This window comes from Podarcis pityusensis (genome assembly GCF_964106645.2).
Source record: "Podarcis pityusensis genome assembly, chromosome: 1".
Taxonomy (NCBI): Eukaryota; Metazoa; Chordata; class Lepidosauria; order Squamata; family Lacertidae; genus Podarcis; species Podarcis pityusensis.
In genome coordinates, this window is record NC_138028.1 from 27,523,650 (window position 1) to 27,545,856 (window position 22,207).

General features: G+C 42.6%; 1 protein-coding gene and 1 long non-coding RNA gene across 2 annotated transcripts in view; one reads left to right on the forward strand and one right to left on the reverse strand.

Annotated features, from left to right (window-relative positions):
- TSHR (thyroid stimulating hormone receptor) overlaps positions 1 to 22,207 on the reverse strand; it is a 67,311-nt gene that overhangs the window by 5,873 nt on the left and 39,231 nt on the right. Inside the window, exons 6-9 of the mRNA XM_080974353.1 lie at positions 21,144 to 21,236; positions 20,193 to 20,270; positions 19,606 to 19,674; positions 12,716 to 12,793 (exon numbers count right to left, since the gene is read on the reverse strand). Coding sequence (XP_080830479.1) covers positions 12,716 to 12,793; positions 19,606 to 19,674; positions 20,193 to 20,270; positions 21,144 to 21,236 — 318 coding nt within the window. The remainder of the gene's footprint in view (positions 1 to 12,715; positions 12,794 to 19,605; positions 19,675 to 20,192; positions 20,271 to 21,143; positions 21,237 to 22,207) is intronic.
- Positions 14,963 to 21,236, forward strand: LOC308459311. The gene is made up of 5 exons (XR_013977989.1): positions 14,963 to 15,054; positions 17,622 to 17,675; positions 18,234 to 18,296; positions 20,107 to 20,272; positions 21,158 to 21,236. It is a non-coding gene; the product is annotated as an uncharacterized lncRNA (long non-coding RNA).

The following is a 22,207-nucleotide window of genomic DNA, read 5'->3' on the forward strand; positions in this document are numbered from 1 at the left end:
AACACAATCAACATATTGATGACAATGTGCTGCAAAACTCCTAATGACTGCCCCCCAATGTCACCTCTCTCTCTGGCTCCATCTACACTAGATATTTAAAGCAGCATCAAGCAACTTTAGGCATGACTTCCCCATAGACATCCTGGGAACTGTGGCTTGTTAAGGGCGCTGAGAGATAGCAGAAGGCCCATTCTCTCCCTGGAGAGCTACAATTCCCAGAGTTTTCAGGGAAGAGGGTTTGACTGTGAAACTACTCTGGGAAATATAGTCTCCCAGCAACTCTTAGCACTCTTAAAGAACTATGGTCTCCCAGATTCTTGGAGGGGAAGCCATGACTGGTTTAAGTTGGGATGATACTCTTTTAAATGTATTGTGCAGATGGGGCCTTCATTCATTCAAACTGTCAGTAGCTGCTTCTCACATTGGTCAAGCATTTGCCTCAGGACCCCAGTCTGAAAGAGAATTTCCCACTCTGTTGCTGACCGTAAAGTGGTCATTCTTGAACAAAGGACCTTCAAGGGGAGACTCTAAGCTAAAGCTACAGAATTGCAGCATCGTTAAGTTCAACTCCTGTACTTGGGACTTGTGTCAACAGAAAGGGTTTTATTTTAACTCATTGCAGGTGCTGGTTAGCTTATGAAGGCCAAATTCACACTGCTTTGTGAATTTAATGTAATTAGCACAGTCTGTATCCCTGCTGCTACCCAATATAATTTCCCCTCTGATGTCTGCCTGAGTTTTGAAATCTAAGCATTCTTGAGGAGGGGTCATAGCTCAGGGAAGAGCATCTGCTTTGCATGCAGAAAGTCCCAGGTTCAAATCCCGGCCATCTCAAAGTAGGGCTGGGAGAGAATTCTGGTCTGAAATCCTGGAAAGCTGCTGCCAGTCAGTGTAGACAATACTGAGCTAAAAGGGCTTAGTATAAGTAAGGGGATGTGGGTGGCACTGCTTGCTGATCCAAAGGTTGGTGGTTTGAATCCCTGCAACAGGGTGAACTCCCATTGCTCTGTCCCAGCTCCTGCCAACCTAGCAGTTTGAAAGCATACCAGTGCAAATAGATAAATAGGTACCGCTGGAGTGGGAAGGTAAACGGCGTTTCCGTGCACTCTGGCTTCCATCACTGTGTCCCGTTGCGCCAGAAGCAGTTTAGTCATGCTGGTCGCATGATCCAGAAAGCTGTCTGTGGACAAACGTCGGCTCCCTCGGCCTGAAAGCGAGATGAGCGCCGCAACCCCAGAGTCCCCTTTGACTGGACCTAACCGTCCAGGGGTCCTTTACCTTTACCTTAGTATAAGTAAGCGTTATATGTTCTCCTAGCAACAAAAATGACCATTGGATCTCTTACCTCAGTATGCTAATTAGAAAAATGCTACTTGGGTGTGGGTGAGGGGGGATAGAGAAGAAATATTTGTCAAAGTTTTCACTGAAAGTTTTTTTTTTTTTTTTTTTGGAAACCTGGACTCTCTAAAAATAATAAAAATAATAAATAATAATAATAAAATTTTATTTATATCCCACCCTCCCCAGCCGAAACCGGGCTCAGAGCGGCTAACAATAATAAAAGTAATACAGTTTACATAAAAAGCAAATTTACCGTCAGTAATTTATTAACTCATCCCCTCTTTTCTCTTTCTGCAGCATTGTACATGAAGCACTTTCAATGCTTTGCTCAGTAGAATTCCAGTTTTATAGAATCATAGAACTGCAGAGTTGGACGGTGTCCCAAGTGTCCTCTAGTCCAACCCCCTGCAATGCAGGACTCTCAACTAAAGCATCCATGACAGATGGCCACCCAACTTCTGCTTAAAAACTTCCAATGAAGGAAGTCCATTCCACTGACAAACAGCTCTTAGTTTCAGAAAGTCATTCCGGATGTTTAGTCGGAATCTCCTTACTTGTAACTTGAAGCCATTTATTTGGGAAAATCCCTCTGGGAATTTTCAGAAGGAAGTGAGCTTGCGCCATCTTCCACGTAAGAACCCTTTAGATATTTGAAGAGGGCTATCATATCTATTCTCAGACTCCTCTTTCCCAGATTAAACATACCCAGCTCCTTCAACCGTCCCTCATCAGGCTTAATTTGTTGGCTTTAATGAACCAGTTTATTTCATTTGTTTTTGAAATACCCATAAAGACACACACAATTTGCATGGGGAAAGATATACAGTTAAAAATCAATAGCTCACCAAGAGACTTAAAAGGTAGTCCAAATGTATACCGTGTTGAGTGCTCACTGAAAAAAGAAGAAGGTTCCATGTCCCTTTTGTGACCTGGTTACGGGGGTGGGGATCTAACCTTTGGGGTGGTCTGAGGAACATTATACCAAAATAAAATTTCCTTCAAAGTGCTTCTTGATTTAATGCTGAAAGGTTTTCTTGCCAATGAACTAAAGTATGTCTTGAAAAAACATGTCTTGAAAAATTGTGCATTAAAGTACCATAACCAACTTGGTGTAAAATCACTTACAAAGAGCATCTAAGGGTGGGGGAATACAGAGGCCAAGCCATTAGCCACCACAAGAGATGTATGCAACTCCCAATAATGCAATGACCACAAATGCAGTTCAAGAATGGTGCTTGTCATTCCAATTTGCCAGCACTTCACACAAGTGTCCATAGAAGAAACTGGACTCAACTTCTCCACAGGTTACTTAGACAAAAAGGTCACATCTCTGAGTAAGTTAGCAGTCTAGCACCACTTATTTGCGATGTTGCTGTGAGATGTTTCTAAAAGCTCCACTATAGAGAAACTACATTCTTGTCTTGGATCTCTGAGCATTCACAGAATGGGTAATATCATAGGGCATGACCCAATTTACCTCCAGTCCTTTCATATTCTTCACAATGATATTGCGCCAGTCCTGGATTTAGGGCAGTTCAGGCGGTTCTCCTGCACAGTGTGGTGAGTTAAAGGGGCACAAAATTGAAAAGATCCATTTGGGGGCACCAAATTTTGGCCTTGCACAGGGGTGCCATATTCCGAAAGATTTCCAAAGTCTGCCCCTGATTGCACTTGGGTGAAGAATGATGAAAACATATGGCTCTCAAGCTTTTCCTTCATCTATGATTAGTGCTTGCTAAACCAGGGCTTCTGTAGCCCTCTGGATACCCAGGTTAATTAGTGATTTAGGATCAGAAATATGCTAGCCACAGCACAAAGCACAGGTAATATTTATTTCCTGCACAGAGGAGGTCACACCTGAAGGACTGATAATGTCTATGGCATCCGTACGAAAGTTAAAAAGAACCTACTAGTTCAGGCCAATGGCTCATTTGGTCCAGCACCACGTTGCCAACCAGATACCTATGGGAAGCTCGAATGTAGGACCTGAGCACAACGGCACTCTCCTCACACGAGATTTCCAGCAACTGGTATGCAGAGGCATACTGCCTCTGGCAAAGGTAAAGGACCCCTGAACGGTTAAGTCCAGTCAAAGGCTACAATGGGGTGCGGTGCTCATCTCGCTTCAGGCCGAGCGAGCTAAAAGGAAGACACATTTGGCAAACCCTCACCATGATCAAATCCCTCCTGGAAACCTATGTCCCCACTATGGAAGAATGTGTGGATCCAGAATTGGCCTCCACAGTCACTTACGGACTCACTGCCAAGACTGTGTTCATGGAAGATAATCTTACTCAGCTACAATTGATCGCCAAAGAAGAAAGGAAAGAAGACAGCCTCTGACAGGGGAATGTGTAACTCTGATCTTGTTCCACCTTCACTACTTACCCATTTGTCTCCTGCTTCAGTTGCAAGTGAAAGTTTGGACTTTAAAAGCCCTAAATGATATTGGATAAAGAACCACCTGCTCCCATATCAGCCTGCCTTGGCCTTAAGATGTGCCTTAGAAGCCTTGCACTCTGGGAGGGAAACTAAAGCTCCGAGAATTCTTGTGGGGAGCCATGGACTGTCTGAAGTGGTATCGCAGTGCTTTAACTGAATGTGGCCTCTGTCAGGTAGATGATGAGGTTCTTTCTCATGCCATCTCCATCACTTTTGGGGACTTGCCAGTGTGGAAAGCAACTGTGTAACTCACCTGAATGGCACAGTTCCTCTCTACAGGCATTACTTATATTGGTGTGTGAGCCAGCTATGGAGTAAATGCTCCATTTTATTATGGCAACATACTAAAAGCTACTAGATAATATGACATTAGGTAAAAGGTAAAGGTACCCCTGCCCGTACGGGCCAGTCTTGACAGACTCTAGGGTTGTGCGCTCATCTCACTCTAGAGGCCGGGAGCCAGCGCTGTCCGCAGACACTTCCAGGTCACGTGGCCAGCGTGACAAGGTGCATCTGGCGAGCCAGCGCAGCACACGGAACGCCGTTTACCTTCCCGCTGGTAAGCGGTCCCTATTTATCTACTTGCACCCGGAGGTGCTTTCGAACTGCTAGGTTGGCAGGCGCTGGGACCAAACGATGGGAGCGCACCCCGCCGCGGGGATTCGAACCGCCGACCATGCGATCGGCAAGTCCTAGGCGGTGAGGTTTTACCCACAGCGCCACCCGTGTCCCTCAAAATATGACATTAATATCCTGCTAAATCCAGTGTGGAGTGCCTCTTGGAAGCTCTGTAACAGAACTCAACTAATACCACTGCAAGATTCTTCAGGGTTCAGAAGGACCCAAAGTTCTCAAGTCACTTTTCTTAAGGTGCTTTCATACAAGAGCCAGTAAAAGAATAACCCTGCTAGGATTAATCAGATGAGCAAACCAGGTGATGTAATATTAAAAAGGATGCTTTCTCAAGTATCTTTTACAAAGGCTGCAAGGCTGGCTCTAGGGACGCCAGGTGTCAAGCAGAATTCAATATGGGACTTCAGAAATTCCTTTTCAGTTCCATGATTTCATGGTGGTGGAATGTGAGGGGGTGCAACTTCTAGCGTTTTAGCTTTCATTATATACACGCTCCCCCCCCCCCCCCGCATGCAGGCATTTCTTTTGGAAACATTGGGTCAGCCCCGGACCTACATTTTGGGGGCCTTGAAGTTTGAACAGTCATGGGGGTCCCTTCGCAGCCCACAATGGGAGCTGGGTAGCCACTGTTATCTTCTTCAGTGGGGTTGTTCCATGACAGATCAGCATATCTTTATAACATCTGTGCTTGGTGTTGTTGTTGTTTAGTCGTTTAGTTGTGTCTGATTCTTTGTGACCCCATGGACCAGAACACACCAGGCACTTCTATCTTCCACTGCCTCCCGCAGTTTGGTCAAACTCATGCTGGTAGCTTCGAGAACACTATCCAACCATCTCATCCTCTGTCGTCCCCTTCTCCTTGTGCCCTCCATCTTTCCCAGCATCAGGGTCTTTTCCAGGGAGTCTTCTCTTCTCATGAGGTGGCCAAAGTATTGGAGCCTCAGCTTCAGGATCTGTCCTTCCAGTGAGCACTCAGGGCTGATTTCCTTCAGAATGGATAGGTTTGATCTTCTTGCAGTCCATGGGACTCTCAAGAGTCTCCTCCAGCACCATAATTCAAAAACATCAATTCTTCAGCGATCAGCCTTCTTTATGGTCCAGCTCTCACTTCCATACATCACTACTGGGAAAACCATAGCTTTAACCAGACCTTTGTTGGCAAGGTGATGTCTCTTATATATGTCTCTTATACATCTGTGCTACTGACTGTCAAATTTTGGGATTGTTGAAATGTATACAACAAATAATTAATCAATTTGAGTTATGCCACTGAAAGTGGGTCTACGAGACTCAAAATTTTCAAGCAATGTGTGAACTAAAGTTGCTTCTGGGTCTCCTCCTGGATTGGGGGCCATGAAACTTAAACTTCATTAATTTCATAGTAGATCTGCCCCTGCATATGCACTCACTCCTTGCCCACCTGCGTTGGGGCGCTTGGTTGTGCCCCCTCAAAGTTTCATTTGGTTAATATCTGTTTGATATAGTAAGTTCTGGCAGTCATAATGCTCTAGAAGATAACAGCATTTGAATTATATGAACCACGATTACTGATGGGTGATTTAATTAGAGCTCTTACTGCTAAACAAAAATATATTCTCTCTCTCTCTCTCTATCTATCTTATCTGTATAGATTTAGAGTACATTGACAGTGAAATCCTATACATGTTTACTCAGAAGTAAGCCCCAGTGAGTTCAATGGGACTTATTCACAAGTGTGTAAAGGATCACAGCCCAAAAAGATAATCTTCATGGGGGAAAACCAAGAAACCCCAAGCAGGATTGCTGGATGTGAAGAAAGTCAAAGTAAATAAAACTGATTGTAAGTTTAAAAGGAACAATGACATGTGACTATATAATTAAGGAGAAACAAATATCAAACTCAAAATCAAATTTATAAAGACTTAGGTTTAATAAAACAGATTAGAATTCAATTCCCCCTTTTTTGCTGCAGAGTTTTCATCTGGTTTACATTATTTTTATTTTTCTGCACAACCTTGGCCGTAACAATTTTCACAAATTCTGAAGTTCAGCCAGTATAAAAACAATGTGCCTTATTAAATAATCTCTGAACTCTTCTACTGTGTTATTGAATCTACTTATTTAAGCAACTGATGCCCTACATAACTTGGTGATGTAATTTTTATTATTTTGTTTTTGTCCTTTCACTATTCCCTAACATACTACGCTCAATTTTGCTACATACAGTGTCTGACTTGGATTCAAAAATGCCCTCCTGTTTATGGAAGGAAGTCAATCCCATAAAAGATCATGAGGGAGGTGACTTTGGTTGAGTCCCCATTTCTGTTCCTGCACCCTATAAAAGCTACCCCAGAGAGTTGGGAGCAATGGTTCTGACCTTTCTCCAGTGGGGTAGAACTCCATCCATGGGGGAGTTATACTATATTTAAAGGTAAACATTTTATTAGGGCAATCTTAGAAGACACAAGCAGCGAAATATATAAAAACTACAATCCACTACAACATAGTATAAATGTAACACTCCAAATAAAATATCAGTAATATACTGTTGCTGACATTTTGATGCACATGCAGTAAGTAAAACACATGTCTGCGCTCTTTTGCACTTCCTAGTTTGTCTGTTTATTTTTTTATTTTGCACCCTATCAAACTCCATCCAGTGGTGTGGATGGAAAAACAGAAATGTGTGTTAATATTGCCAAAAGCACACACAGAAAATTTGGATCTAAGCCTTTGTGATATAAGGTCCCCATTGGGAAGCACCCAATGCAGTTTCTTCACTTATTCCATTTGTGTGTGTGTGTGTGTGTGTGTTTTAGATTGTGAGCTCAGACTTTGGGCAGGGAATGCTCATTTTAACTTTGTATTACTTTTGTATAGCATCTAGTGTATTTCAGGAACTTTTATCAAATAACAATAAATTAATAGACCTTACAACGATGCAGTGCTTACATTGTGTTTGAGAAAGAGGGAATGCCTCTTTGAAGATTCAGCCTGAAGGTTTTGTAAAAATTCATGTATAGGGTTAATACTGCGGGAGGAATTCATGCTAAGGTGATCATTCCAGGGCTTCTGCTACAACAACAACAACAACAACAACAATTGTACCCTGCCCATCTGACTCGGTTGCCCCAGCCACTCTGAGCAGCTGCAGGAACTCATTAGTTGTGGAGAAATATACATACATACATAAATTAAAAAATCCAGAAAGGGGAAAAAATGAGGACAGAAATTGCATTCCTCCCACCTTGCTACGCTGTTTCCTGATGCCAGGCAGGACTTTGGATAGACCAGGGGTCAGCATACTTTTTCAGCAGTGGGCCAGTCCCTCGGATCTTGTGGAGGGCCGGACTATATTTTGAAAAAAAATATGAACGAATTCCTATGCCCCACAAATAACCCAGAGATGCATTTTAAATAAAAGGACACATTCTACTTATGTAAAAACACACTGATTCCTGGACCGTCCGAAGGCGATTGGGCCAGATCCGGCCCCTGGGCCTTAGTTTGCCTACCCATGTGATAGACTATATTTTTCTGTGTAGAAGACAATGGTTTTTTTGCTAATTTTTTAAAGTAAAAAATTGAGGGTCGACTTAAACACAGATGGTGAATGCACAGGGGTTCAGGCTCAGGCTCGGGTCCGAGTCTGGGCTCTGGCAGCCTAGGCGTGGGCTTGGGCTCTTGAAATATGGCAACCCTAACAAGGGGACGCGGGTGGCACTGTGGGTAAAACCGCAGCGCCTAGGACTTGCCGATCGCATGGTCGGCAGTTCGAATCCCCGGGGCGGGGTGAGCTCCCGGCATTCGGTCCCAGCTCCTGCCCACCTAGCAGTTCGAAAGCACCCTTAAGTGCAAGTAGATAAATAGGTACCGCTTTATAGCGGGAAGGTAAACGGCGTTCCGTGTGCTGCGCTGGCTCGCCAGATGCAGCTTGTCACGCTGGCCACGTGACCCGGAAGTGTCTGCGGACAGCGCTGGCTCCTGGCCTCTAGAGTGAGATGAGCGCACAACCCTAGAGTCTGTCAAGACTGGCCCGTACGGGCAGGGGTACCTTTACCTTTAACCCTAACAAAGTTCAACAACTTTCATCAAAAAAGCTCGTGTGACCTCCTCCCCACCCCCCAGAAAGCTCAAAGTTGTTCTGTTTGATGTTTAAAATATTGATTTCTTAATTTTGGCTTCAAAAAACTAGGGGTCCTCTTATACATGGGGTGTACCTTATACATGGAAAAACACGGTAAGTACATAAAGGAGCCTGCTAGATCAGGCCTAAAGCCCACCTAGTCCAGCATCCTAGACTCGCAGTGACCAGTCAGATGCCCATGAGATGCCCCAAAGAAGGACTTAAGCTTATCTCAGACCCTCCAATGTCAGAGGTCCCCCAACCCTCTGGTAGGAACGCTTTGTCAATGCTGCAGCCCCCTATCACTTATATGAAGAAAACATAATAAAGTATAATAACCATGACCACAAACGGCTGTTTGCTTTCGTTCTCAATGCCAAGCATGGAAAAAAAAGGATTTCAAATGGACTGCACATTTAAAGTTTTGCCAGCTTTCATATTTTGAAGTTTGGTACTCTGTGTTTTCCTTGCAAAAGCCAATCTAGTTGGTGCTGAAGCAACTTAGTAACACAAAGCAGATTGTCAAGAAACCATTTTGGTATGAATATATTTTCATAAATGCCCATCTATGATCTCAATGTATTGGATGCTAGAAACGAATTCATTCCAGCATTCTCTATTTCGGCCAACAACACCTGAAAACAATTACATGTTGCTGCTTTGGAAAAGAGTCGGCATGGTGCGCAGCTTTGAAAGCTGCTTTAGGAACACCAGCCACCTGCAAAACAATCACCAGCACCAGCACTGCGCTGACCTTAAAAAAAAAGCGCCATAAAATACGTAGATAATGAACACATAACTGTAAATTAACCACTAAGCAGCATGTATTTAATCAATGCCAATGAAGAAGATAACATCCCAACATGTTAAAATGCCTTATACTTTCCCACCCTGTTACCTAAAGTTGTTTTCCAGATCAGGGATTGGATCTGGAAAGTGCTGCATGGCAAACACATCTTGTATTGAGCGCTGGTCAGTTTATGAATGACACTGAAGAGCAATGCAGACTTCCTCTATCTCTCCCAGTGGAGGCTGGTTCATTTGGGCAAATAGGGCATGGTCCCACCAACCTCAGTTTGCTGGTCTCCCTGCCTTCCACCTTACCAATTCTAACAGCCACCACTGATCACTTCTTATGTTAAGCCAGACCTTGTGCAAACATGCTCAGGACTAAAATGGGGGAAGGCGTATTCCCACTGAAAGTCGAGACCTCAGATTTGTGAAAATAGCAGGGGGTCAGAATAACTCACTCTGCGCCTTCTTCCCCAAATCCCTAAAACTGGCCCAGACATATCCTTAGCAGCAGAGGGAAGTGCATAGGCACAAGGCCTGGGAACACAGAGGAGAGGCCATTGGAATCGACTGAGTGGAAAGTGTCTACAGCTAACTTTCGGCTTGGCGAACCCAACAAGATGCCTGGTGGTTGACTCAGGGTCCTCTCACCGTCCAGTTTCCTGGGGAAAAATTATTTTGGCAGCAAAAGAGGCCTGTTCCTTTGCCACCATAGCAAGGGAGAGCGCAAATGGCAGTGTGGCGGGCAGTGAGATCAAAATTCTACCCTCTCTCCTCCCCATTTGGATTTGGGTCCAAAAGGCCAAGCCAAAGTATGGAAGCATGGAGAACAAGTGGTAAACAAACACAATTTGTGACACTGCACAACATCATTGCTTATCACAGAGCCTGTCCGCTAAGGCCTTAGATTGTGTTTTCCCAGCTTTGTGGAACATGAGCTGACCTGAGACAGATTTAGGTCTGATCTTAAACCAGGAGGTTTGAATACAGCAAAATAGACAGTAAAGTGATTTTAACACAGCAAGATATACAGCAAAGATAGAGTAAGACTGTTTAAAATAAATGCCTTTAATCCTATTAAATATGTCATGATCTGATTAGCAGAAAGGGTCCGTGGGTCAGAATAGGTCTGTAATACTCATTATACCTTGTTTTTCCATATTTCTCACAGCCAACCTCAGGATGAAAGCGAAGCCTCCTCAGGGAAGGGAAGGCTCAGGAGTTGGCAAATCGCTAACTCCAAACTCTCTCCGTTTATTTTTAACATTGGATGAAATGTTTCCCTTGTGCCCAAAGAGTTAATATTTCGGTTGAATTTGGAACAGTGCATGCTACAAAAGGTGATCAAATCATGAACCTCATTTTGTTTTTGCTCAACTTGTCCAGAACTTGAGCTCTTTTGTTTGGAACTTAGGCAGCTGTGCTGGCTGACACAGTTGGTAGATTATGCCAATTGGGCCTCTGAATCCTAGCCAAGATCTCATTATGCGAAGAGCAGCAACTGCGTAATCATTCCTCTGAGGCTGGAAGAGAACTGTTGACTATGTCCCTTCTGCTGTGTTTCTTGCTTATTTCTGAGGATGGAGCACAGTGACTGAAAAACACAGCAACGTAATCAATGGCACTTGCCTCAGCTACAGAAAGAGGGGTGGCGTAAGGCCCACAGGTCACTAGCAGAGCAACTGTTTTGCATGCAGGAGATCCCAGGTTAAATTCCCAGCACCTCCTGGTAGGGCTGGGAATGTCCCCTGTTTGAAATCCTGGACAGCTACTGCCAGCCGGACAATACTTACCTTGGTGGGATACCAGTCTGACTTGGTAAAAGGCAACTTCCTGAGTTCCCATGAACTTGCGTTAACACACAGCCTCTGGGACAACTGTTTGGAAGGCAGCTCTCAAAGTGTGCAAGTCTGCCCTTATCAAGGCAAACACTGGTTTCACATCTTCTGTAACAGGGGTGTGCTTTTTGGACTCCAACTCCCATCAACCCTACTCAGGTTGGCAAATGGTTAGGGATGATGGAAACCCACTGATTATTTGAGTGTGAACACTGGGAATACACTGGGAATACTGTGTATCTGAAGAAGTGTGCTTGCACACGAAAGCTCATACCAAGAACTAACTTGGTTGGTCTTAAAGGTGCTACTGGAAGGATTTTTTTTATTTTGACTATGGCAGACCAACACGGCTACCTATCGGTAACTGGAACCATGGAAGGCACCACATTGAGCCGCATGAAATGGAAGTCCATGTGTATCTGAAGAAGTGTGCTTGCACACGAAAGCTCATACCAAGAACTAACTGGGAATACATGTAAGGGGTCAAGCCCCTCTTTTTTGGGGGGGCGGGATATAAAACACTACAGGTAGAGCTTACCTGAATACAACGCTATCAGAACAAAAGTTTGGTGAAAAGAAAAGTCTTAACGGAGCATCAAAAAGCCAACAGAGGGATGTGTTGTGGAAAGGTGGATGATCGGGTAGCCTCTGTTCTTGTTTTTATTATGTGTTTTTTATATTGTGCTTTTATGTTGTGAACAGCCGATATCTATGGGTATAGGGCAGTATATGCATAATAATAATAATAATAATAATAAAATAATAAAAAAAATAACCAGGCTTCGAGGCAAGCAGTTATACAAAGCAGGGTCAAAACCAAAAAGGCTATGTTCTGTACCATATTCCAGCTAAATCAACTTTCAGTGTCAGTAGGGCACAAAGTACAGCCTCAGATTAGAACAGACAGGCTGGCTCATGAGTTTGGCACTATCATCAATAGCGAAATGTCAGGGACTGTTGGGAAGCTGACGAGTGCGCACCAGGGGAAGGAGGGATGAAGTCTGACATGGGAGATGAGACCAGTGATTTGTGGGGAACTGTACCAGCCAGGAGGCAAGAATCGTAGGCAGGGGAAGTGTCAAAGATGGAGGGTGGAGCACAGGATGAGTTGGAATAAGAGGAAAAGAGGCAAGTCAGGCAAGTGAAGGGCCAGATACTTCCCCACCTTCTCCTGCACTACTGTCTCCCAGAACCAGGAGGGGATTGAAAAGGGATGAGCAGAAGAAACTCTTATGCCGGCGTAGCCTCTGCTTGCATGCGCGAAGCTCGTTGGAGCAAGTCCATAAATTGGTGGAGCAGAAGCGGTCCCCTGGTGCAGCAACTGCACCATTGAGTGCGGACCTGGGAATAGATTGTTGCGCAAGAGTATCCAAAGCTGTAGAAGCGATTGTTGAGTGTTATCTTTGACAATCAAGAGTTATCTATCTGCTGTGCTTGTTCCTTTGGCTGTGAAGTGCCCTTGACACAAAAGACACATTATGTGAAACAACCATCAGAGGATGCTTAGAGTACCATTAAATAACAATACTATAATTTCAAGGTATCTCTCCTTGCTCTTACTCACAGTAGGCTTGGACCGCTCTGCACACCCAAAAAAGCATCTTCATCAATAACTCTCAGATATTTGTTCTTATTCAGATACCTGCAAGGGGGAAAGATAGCACCAATAATTAGCTGATAGCTTATATTTTAACAGAGTTAATTGTATGGGAATAGTAAAAAAGTCAGACTGGGAAGCTAGGTCAGCTGTTGCTGAATATCAGGCCCACTTTCTTCATCAAGGGGCTTCTAACAGAACATCCACTGAAGCCTATGGACAGGATTCCCCTAAGGAGCCTCACCTGCAGCTACCCCGCTTTGCCCCCCCAAATTGGTTGGGGTGTGTGTGTCAGGATAACTCCCAGAACAGTGGTCAGAAGGAGGGGAGGGGAGATCGTTCCATCCAGCAAGCTAAAATTCTGATACAGACAGAATGCTCATTTCTCTTCCTCCCGAAGCAGCCCAGGGTGGGAAACAAGTGTAAAAACAATAAAAACCTTATTTAAAAAAATCCAGAAAATATTCAGACTAGAAAAATCATATTAAAAGAGCAATGTCTTCAATAGGCATTGATTCTAATATTCAATGAACCAGTGACCTGAGCTATCTCAAGAAACAGCAACCCAGGGGAGCAAGCAAAGCATCCAGATGCCCCAGTCCTCCCACTGCTGCAGAAATAAAATGAATGTATAATCTCCAGCAATATTGAATGTATAATCTGTCAGTCAAGGTGAGAAACTTGTGGCTCTCTTTTTGATATGTAGAAATGGCATGGCAATGGACACCAGTGAACAGGATTATGAGATCCCTGATCAACCATAAAAATTAGTTCCACTTGTATTGAGCGCTTAGGAAAACTGCATATAATATAATAACGTGCATCATAACGTGTATACAATGTGCAAGAAATGTTCGCATTTTTAATAGAACGGTGGGGGTGGCGGTGCTTTTTATTGTGATTAAGGAAAGAGATGAGAATGGGGGGGGGGGAGTCAATGTAGACAAGGGCAACAAGATGTTAAGAAAATCTGGACTCTATCTGGAAGCACCCAAAGTTCTTCATATATAAAGTTGCAGTGGCATTGCTTTTTTCTGTGGCTTTATGGATTTTAAAATTTCCAACAATACAAAAACTGGAGTGTGCCTGAAGATAGTAAGCGCCTTAGAAAGATTAAACATGGTGCTGGTTTTTAAAAACACACACACACACACACACACACACGCAAACGAACAAACAGTCCTTGCAAATTAAAAACATTAAACAAAAAACATTAGACAACTGACGTATGGATGGTAAGTTTGGTGTGCTAGAATGAAGTATGAGAAGACTCTTCTGCCTTGAATACTAAAAATCAATGGAAGATGAATAACTGTTGTTGTTGTTTTTACAAGTTTTTTCTCTGATATTTAGGACTTCGTTGGAAAACTGAAACGTAGCTATCTGGTTCTACCAAGAAGGCAATACAGACTTTCAAACCAATGGCACATTCATAACGATGCCTTAGCAAGGAGGGGCTGCAATGACAGCTGCCAACTTCAACATCTAAGAGCCAGAATGTAGGATTTCCTGATGTTAATGGATTTCAGTTGCTTAAACCTTTTCTTTTAATAGTATCCAAAAGGATTTTTCTTGCTAACTCATTTTATTGTTATGTTTTTGTTGGTACAACATCTAGAGAACTTATTTTAATAAATGTTAAAGGTGATTAATAAAGAAAGTAAGACAAAACATGCTAAAAGGCATACAGACGTTTAAGGGACTGTCTAGTTTGGCCCTTGTCTGGGCTCCCTGTGGGGGGAGTTTGCCTTTCTATTTACAGCAGGGAGGGACATTTATGAGTAAAGATTTGGAAGATGATCTGCGCAGACAGTCTTCTGTCTGCGCAAGCAAGCATATGTGCATGTGCGCACAAGCTTGGCCTCTTTTGTCTAGTTACCTATAGCACAAGCATCACATAAGGAGGTACAAAAATAAATCGGGGGTGGGGGGTGGGAAAGATCTGAATGGTAGACAGAATATCCTGTCTATCTGCCTTTCTAAATCTTACACATATTCTGAAAAGGCTCTGACCTTGTTTCGTTTCTTTGATCCGAGGAATTTATTAATGTTATTATTCTACGGGGATTGACTGGCTTAAAAAAGCCTTCTATGATAAAAGCCTTTTTATATGAGGGTTAGAAGTTCAAACTGAATTGGTTTTGGAGAAGCATTGTTACTTAGGAGCTGCCCACATCTTTCACAATGGTTTTGTTGGCAGACCACCTCTGCGTTACAAAGGTGACATGAAGGCTGGCAACATCAACCCTGCGGTTCAGGAATCCCCTACGGATAACCACAGTGCCTGGAGACAAACAGACAGACAGGTTGTGTATCCACAGTTGTGTATCCACAGCAGTGACCAGAGGAAGAATGACCACTGAGAGGAGCGCAGAAAGAAGCAACACCATGGTGTTGAATGGTTTCTTTAAATGTAAAGGTTCATCATTGTTCCACCCGATGTGTATGTCTTTAAGGGGCCAGAGCAAGGGCCAGAGCAAAATAACGAGACCCAGCTTTACAGCTGTGGAAGATAGCAGGTGCTGCTGAGTTGTATTGATTAAGCTGTGTCAGCAATTGGGTGTAGTATATAAGGAGCAGCACCTAGCTCTCCCATTACCCTGGGGGATGGGTTGGTGGTTGGGTCTGGTTTGTTGTTGATGTATTTAGTGTATAAGGAGTTTTTGTTTTTGTAATTAAAACCTTGTTTAAGCTATTTTTGAGTCCCTTTTTAATGCATGGTCTCCCCAGCAAGCTCTCTGCAGCGCTACCATACTGCAAAAAGCCAACACATGGTGCACCTGTAGCAGCACAGCTGGACGCCTTCATCTGTCCTATCTGCAACAAAACATATCTACAGCCACAGCAGGCTCTGCAACCCTCCAAGAGTTTGACTTCATCCCCAAAGGCTCATTCCTCCACTGTCTCCCGAGACAGATGGATGGCAGTCAACCAACCCCGCCTAACTCTATGACAGAAAGAACATTCTGTTATTCTTTTCTCAACACCTTTTTCTTCAGTGATATATGTAAATGGTGACCGGCATCACTGGGGTCATATCAGTGCTCAAAAAGGCCAAAAAGAGCTTAGTTTCTGTGTCAACTATTTATTTGATGTGGCTGTTCAGATATTTTGAATTTCCTTAAAAAGCTGACTCGAGGCATTTTGAGGACTGGGATGAAGGACAAGATGGTGCCCCATTCCAATCCCATTTACAGAAGCCAACTATACTGCCAGTTGAACCTTCATGAGGCTTATTAATTATTTAAGGCAGCAGGAGAGCTTAGGAGAAGGTACAAGGCAAATCATGGGGCACATACAGCTTTATCCTTGAACCACCTCTCCATTAATCCCTGCCTGTCTCTCCAGCAATCTCTATCTGGGCCATCAAGCTACACAAAACCAATAACCTAATGACCAACCCCCCTCACCGAAAAAAAACCCCAGACACTTGTGGCTCTGTGGTCATATCCACAAGTATTGAAATGCAATTTCTCCCCGCTCCTTTTTTGGAGCTCCACAAGTGGTCCTTCTGAACCTGGAACTATGTTCAATCTGTTGTGTTTGGAATGCAACAAGTCCGTCTTTCTTCTCCTATTTCTTATCTGGAAGGGCATAAAACGGTAGCAGGCGCCCATCAGGTTGCTGTAGCATGAGTCAAAATAACAGGGCCATCCAAAATCGGCATTCCAGCCTCTCTCAGGTAGGAGCCAATGATCAGATGTTGAAAATCCAAGCCTTGAGAAAGCCTGAAACTTGGTCAGTTGTCTTAGACCGGAGCTGGAACACTGCGAAAACGAAAGCAGACCTGGGCTAGACCAAAGAAGCATCAGAATTTTTCCTAATTCTTGCTGTACGAGAAGACAAGTCGAAGCCAGAGCAGAGTGCAGACCAATTCGGCTTCCAAACAAGAATGAAACACAGTTTAAGACTATGAAGCAATGGCAGAATGGAACAGGGGTAAAGGAAGAAAGCTTTTTGCTAAGGCAACATTCCCATGATAACAAAAAACTGTATGTAATATATGAACATCTGGCTGGAGAGGAGGACCAGATGGCAAAATCTCTTTTAGGAGAGGGAGGCGCAATGAATTTAGGAGCACAGTGCATGTGTATTCAGTAGAGGCATTTGTCTATAGGTACTATACATTTCAAACACATTCCCCCCTTCCCCAACAATCCTAGGAACTATAGTTTGTTAAGAGTGCTGGGAATTGCGCCTCAATAAAGGTAAGCTACAGTTCCCAGAATGTGGGGTGGGAGACGTGCTTTAAATATATATGCAGCCAAACAGATGAATGGGGAAAGCTTTCAGACTGGTTTGTCAATGTAAAAGTCCAAGTCACATACCTGTGTCTCACTTACACCCCAAGCTATACCTAATTTAGAGTCCTCAGCTCTTTAGCTTCCTTCTTTCCACTTCACTTTAAAAGCACTTTGTGTAAGCAACAACCAAACCAACCAAGCTGCTAGAATTACACTTTCAAAAATAAATTTCGCTGTCAGGGCATGTCTTCATTATTTTAGAATCCATTACTAAAATGCTAAAGCAGCTTGTTTTAGTTGCGAGTTCCTGAGCCAAGGAAGCTAATCAGAATTCGTGCTGGAATTACCTAGCATTACCATATTTTTAAACATTTCTAGCACATCAAGAGACACCAAAAAAAGAACTTGAAAAGCATGCCTTGTGGCTTTTGGCTAGAAGCAACACTTGCTCTCTCCCCACAAAAACCCACCCCCCCAAAAAATTATATTAGTACTGTCATTTATATGTTTGACTGAAGCTAAGGAGCATCAAGTGCCAGTGAAGTTTATTATTTCTGAAAGGAAAGATGGGGGGTAATCCTGTACGGTCATTTTAGATTCCAACGTATGTGAATTGTCTCCTTTTCCAGGCAGTTGTCACTCATGATGACACACCAGTCTGTGATACAAGAGTTTATTTTAAGGTAAGAGAAAGATACTTGTGGGGCTCAATTTTACAACACCAATTTATAGTTGACGTTTATGTTATATTTTAAAGCACCATACAGTTCAACTGCTCCAAATGGGAGCTCTTTTTAAAAAGAATAAAATAAAGTATGGTCCACAGTAGGGATGAAAATGATACTACAAAAATGCTTGCAAGCCAATTCAGGTGACAAACCAGGAAAAGTTACGTAGGCTAAACCAGGTGGGACATTTGTCATGTAGTTCGGTGCTGCAAAGGGTTAGGAATGCAGGAAAGCTGCCTTATAATGAGTCAGACCATCTAGTCTAATGTTGTCTACACTGACTGGCCGCAGTTTTGTATGTGTGTGCATATGAAGAAGTAAGCAAATGTAAGTGTCCACACCTACAAATAATAGAATAGAATCAACTGCACAGCAAGCAGTGATTTTTTGCTTATTCATTTGGCATGATCTGCTAAGACTACGGCACAATTAGCCTGAGTGTTTAGGTTAGCACTTAGATTAAAGCTAGCCTTGAATATTCTGTTAAAGGAGATTTATACTTTGTTTCTACAGGTGCCTGAAAATGACCAGCTTGTAAAAACATGAGTTCCTTTTCAAAAACACAAGTTACTCATGGTGAGCACAAAGTCAGATTTTCTGATGAGGTGTGGCTGTTTTGTTTCAAATAGTATGAAATGGAGGTTCCAAGAGGTTTAGTTCCATTGCAGCCAGAGGATTTTCTAAGGCCCTGAAAAAGCTTGAAATGGGAGCTATTTTCATCATCACCACCACCATGGTACCCTCATGTGCATCTATATTTTTATTTTTATTTCACTCGACAATGGTAATTTGATTAAGAAACAATCAAATTTTGTAGCTTTTAACTCATACTTTCTAAACAGCCCTTATAGTTTAAAGACTTTTTGAGAAAGTGTTTTTGGGAACAAAGAACTCTTTTTCCCCTCTTTTTTTTTTTGCAATGCCGTATAGTGGGATGAGGGAACTGTGGCCTTCCAGGCATTGTCAGTTTGTTCAACTGCACAACTGCAGTCCTTTTGTTTCTAAACACACAATGTTGAGCTGACAAATTTATTTGTTTTGTTCTCTTTCCCTCTTCATTTTTTGTGCTGTGTGTTTTCCCCTAATAAATTTGCAATTAAAAAAATCCAAACAATCTGGAAAAATGAAAAACAATTTCTCCAAATCTCCTTGTTTAATTTATTTCCTATTGAATTCACTGTAAATTACTGCACAACCATCTTTCTGTTTTAGAATGGGAAATGCCTGTAGTTTCAGGACTGAACATAAATTAAGTGCATGCAAGCTTTTGTTGAATTGGGAGTTCATTCCCAGGTGTTTGCTATTGTGCAATTCGCTTGCTGATATTTTTCATTTTTTAAGATGTGAGTACTCCTTAGCAGACTCCTGCACACATGCCCTGTTTGTGCACAATTAACACATTCAAATAAACAAACTGGAAGACAAAGACAAAAGAGAGCATTTACCAGTATGGATGGTAATAAGAAATTTAATTTCAACTTCAGCTGCAACTGGGCATGTGTGTAAGCCTGTTGTTGGCATCTGTCTGCCTTCAGAGTGAACAAATGAGGTAAAATCTGAATGGAGAAAACATGGCTTCAAAGCCAGACCCATCTTAAATGTGCACAAGCCCTATGAGATGCTGTTTCACCCAAACTGAAAACTTTTTAAAGTCGTTAGGTGCTTAATTGAACCTGGTGTGGTAAAGTGTTTAAGAGACTGAGCAATAAATCGTGATGTACCAGTTTTGAATTTCACATCTGCTATGAACTCACTACCTGGTCTTTGGCAAGCCAAACTTGCTCAGTTTCATTTCCCCCATCAGAAATAACGGGGATAATGGCACTGACCTACCTTTAAATACCTGAAAGCATGATGCAATTGGTAAGTATTATTGATTACTTACACAGAATCTAGCTTTGTTCCATTAAAGGCATGGGCGTCAACCTTTGTGAACCCATTGTTGTATAGCTTTCTGTAAACAAACAAAAAATAGATTATTAGCTGATGTGACGCAACTGTAACTAGGCTTTTTTACTTTTTGCATTCACACTGTGTCCTAACTTACTTTAGTCTTATGGCGCTGGAATGCTTGTTCCCATTGCTCCCCACTCCCAAGGTATACTTTCCCCTAACTAGCATCTGAACACCTATATATTTTTGATTTTGATGGCATTATATGAAATTCCATTATATCTTGGCCTATTTATTTTTCTTCCCACTGAAACCAAAGGGAGGTAACATTTAAGAAATAAACAACTCGGGGTGAAATTCCAAACTGCCTACTTACTGCCTTGGCAGGGGCAAGCTCAGTAGGGCTTAGTGTCCCATCTCCCAAACACAGCCCCCCCCTCCCATCGCCTGAGGATTCCTCTGCCCATCAACTGACAACTATTATCTTATTTAGCATTACTCATTAAGGGTGACCTACTGCTTCACAACTACTGAAATGAAAAGGAGGAAGAGAAAACAACTTGTGCCTGATCAACATACAGGCTAAGGGATTCGTTGCATAGCCCATGGAATGCGTTTGCAGGCACCGAAATCATGTATGGATTATCAGCCATTTCACTGTAAAAAAAGGGGGAAAGGCTTAGTATAGCAATAAAATACAATTATATGTTAATATAACTCTGTGATTATAGATAGATACAGTGGTACCTCAGGTTAAGTACTTAATTCGTTCCAGAGGTCCGTTCTTAACCTGAAACTGTTCTTAACCTGAAGCACCACTTTAGCTAATGGGGGCCTCCTGCTGCTGCCGCACCGCCGGAGCACGATTTCTGTTCTCATCCTGAAGCAAAGTTCTTAACCTGAAGCACTATTTCTGGGTTAGCGGAGTCTGTAACCTGAAGCGTATGTAACCTGAAGCATGTGTAACCTGAGGTACCAGTGTATAGCTATAGCTATAGACACACATACATGCTTAATTTTTCTTTAGACATTTAGACAACTGCACTGTACTGCATGTGAGACAGCCCTTGATAACTGGAAATTTCAACTGATGCAGTATCCTAACAAGGATAAACAATGGAGAAAATAATATACTAGCACTTCAGCAGCTTTGCTGCCCCCCCCCCCCCAAATTGTCTTCTTCACCCAGTTAAAGGTACTTGTTTTGAGGAACAAAGTGCTTTAACAGTCAAGAAGACCATCTCCTCCTGAAGTTTCATTATGATTTTCTACAGTTTTCAAAGGGCGGCCTCTTCAGTACTATTTATGCAACAAATTAGAGCACCCGTAACACACAGAGAGGCTCTCTGGTGAACTCTGGCTGGAAGAAGAAATTACAACAGATAAAAAAGGGTGCCACTGGAAACAACACTTGTGATTCTCTCCTCCTCTATCCTTCACGAAGTCTAGCAGTGCACAACAGACAATGGACTACAACTTTTCTCTGCCCTGATAAACTTCATTGGCTGCTGCTCAAAGGAGAAGGGAAACTCTGATACTTGCAGCAAAAAGTTCATATCTGCTGTCACTGAGTTGATCTTCGTGAGGTCAGGGAAAACTCTGAGTCCAGTGTTCATGATCACACTGAAATAAAGCAGAAAGAGAGAAGGAGAATTAAATGGTGTGCCTATGTACCCGAAGAGATCCTTATTATTATTATTATTATTATTATTATTAATTATTTTATTATTATTTTATTTAAACAGTTTATATTCTGTTTAGCAGCATAGCTCCATGTGGTATACTGTAAGGTTGCAAAAGATTTAAGATAGTTAGTTAGTGCAGATATGCCTTTAAAACAATGACTGTACAATCTAGGCCAAACTAAGTTCCACTGATATAAATTAGGTTCATATACCTGTGGGAGAAAGGATTGGACTAGTTGTCCTCCCAGGGTAGCATCTAAGCCAGTGATTCCTGATTGCAAGAGTGACATCTCTGCAAGACTAGGCTGCAGTAGTCAAAACTGGCTGGACAGGAGATTTATCTGAGTCTAGCATCTATGTATATCTCATCTGTTAGGGAGATTCATTTATTGCTGTTGACAGCTGACCCTTTGAATGGCAGAGGAAGTCTAGGGACTCAGCTACATTAGTAAAGAAAAAGCGTTTTATATGCGTTATAACACTGTGACACCAGATGACGCTGTGGAGTCCTGCCTTTTGCCAATGTGATTTCCCATAATAAACTTTACAACGTGTTTTCCTGAAACACCTTTTTGATGTGCTTACATCCAGCCTAGGATTCCTCCCACCCAGCCCAGATAAGAAAAGTGGTAATCTACAGTGTTTGTGAAAATGAGTAATCAGTTAGCAGTGTGCATCAGACCGGGAGAGACAGAGTTAGTTTGAGCTCTGAAAACATCTGGCGGTGGGGGGACTGACTTGTTTCCCTAGGAGAGCTGAGATGGGGCAGCAGACCTCAGCTGAAGGTGTAATACTTCACCTAGGCTCAACCTGTATATTTGTAAATCATTTTTCCAAAATGCCAGTAAGCAATGGTACTTTTCTAGAAAAAGAAGTGCCAGAACTCACAATGATCGCCTCTCTTGTTCT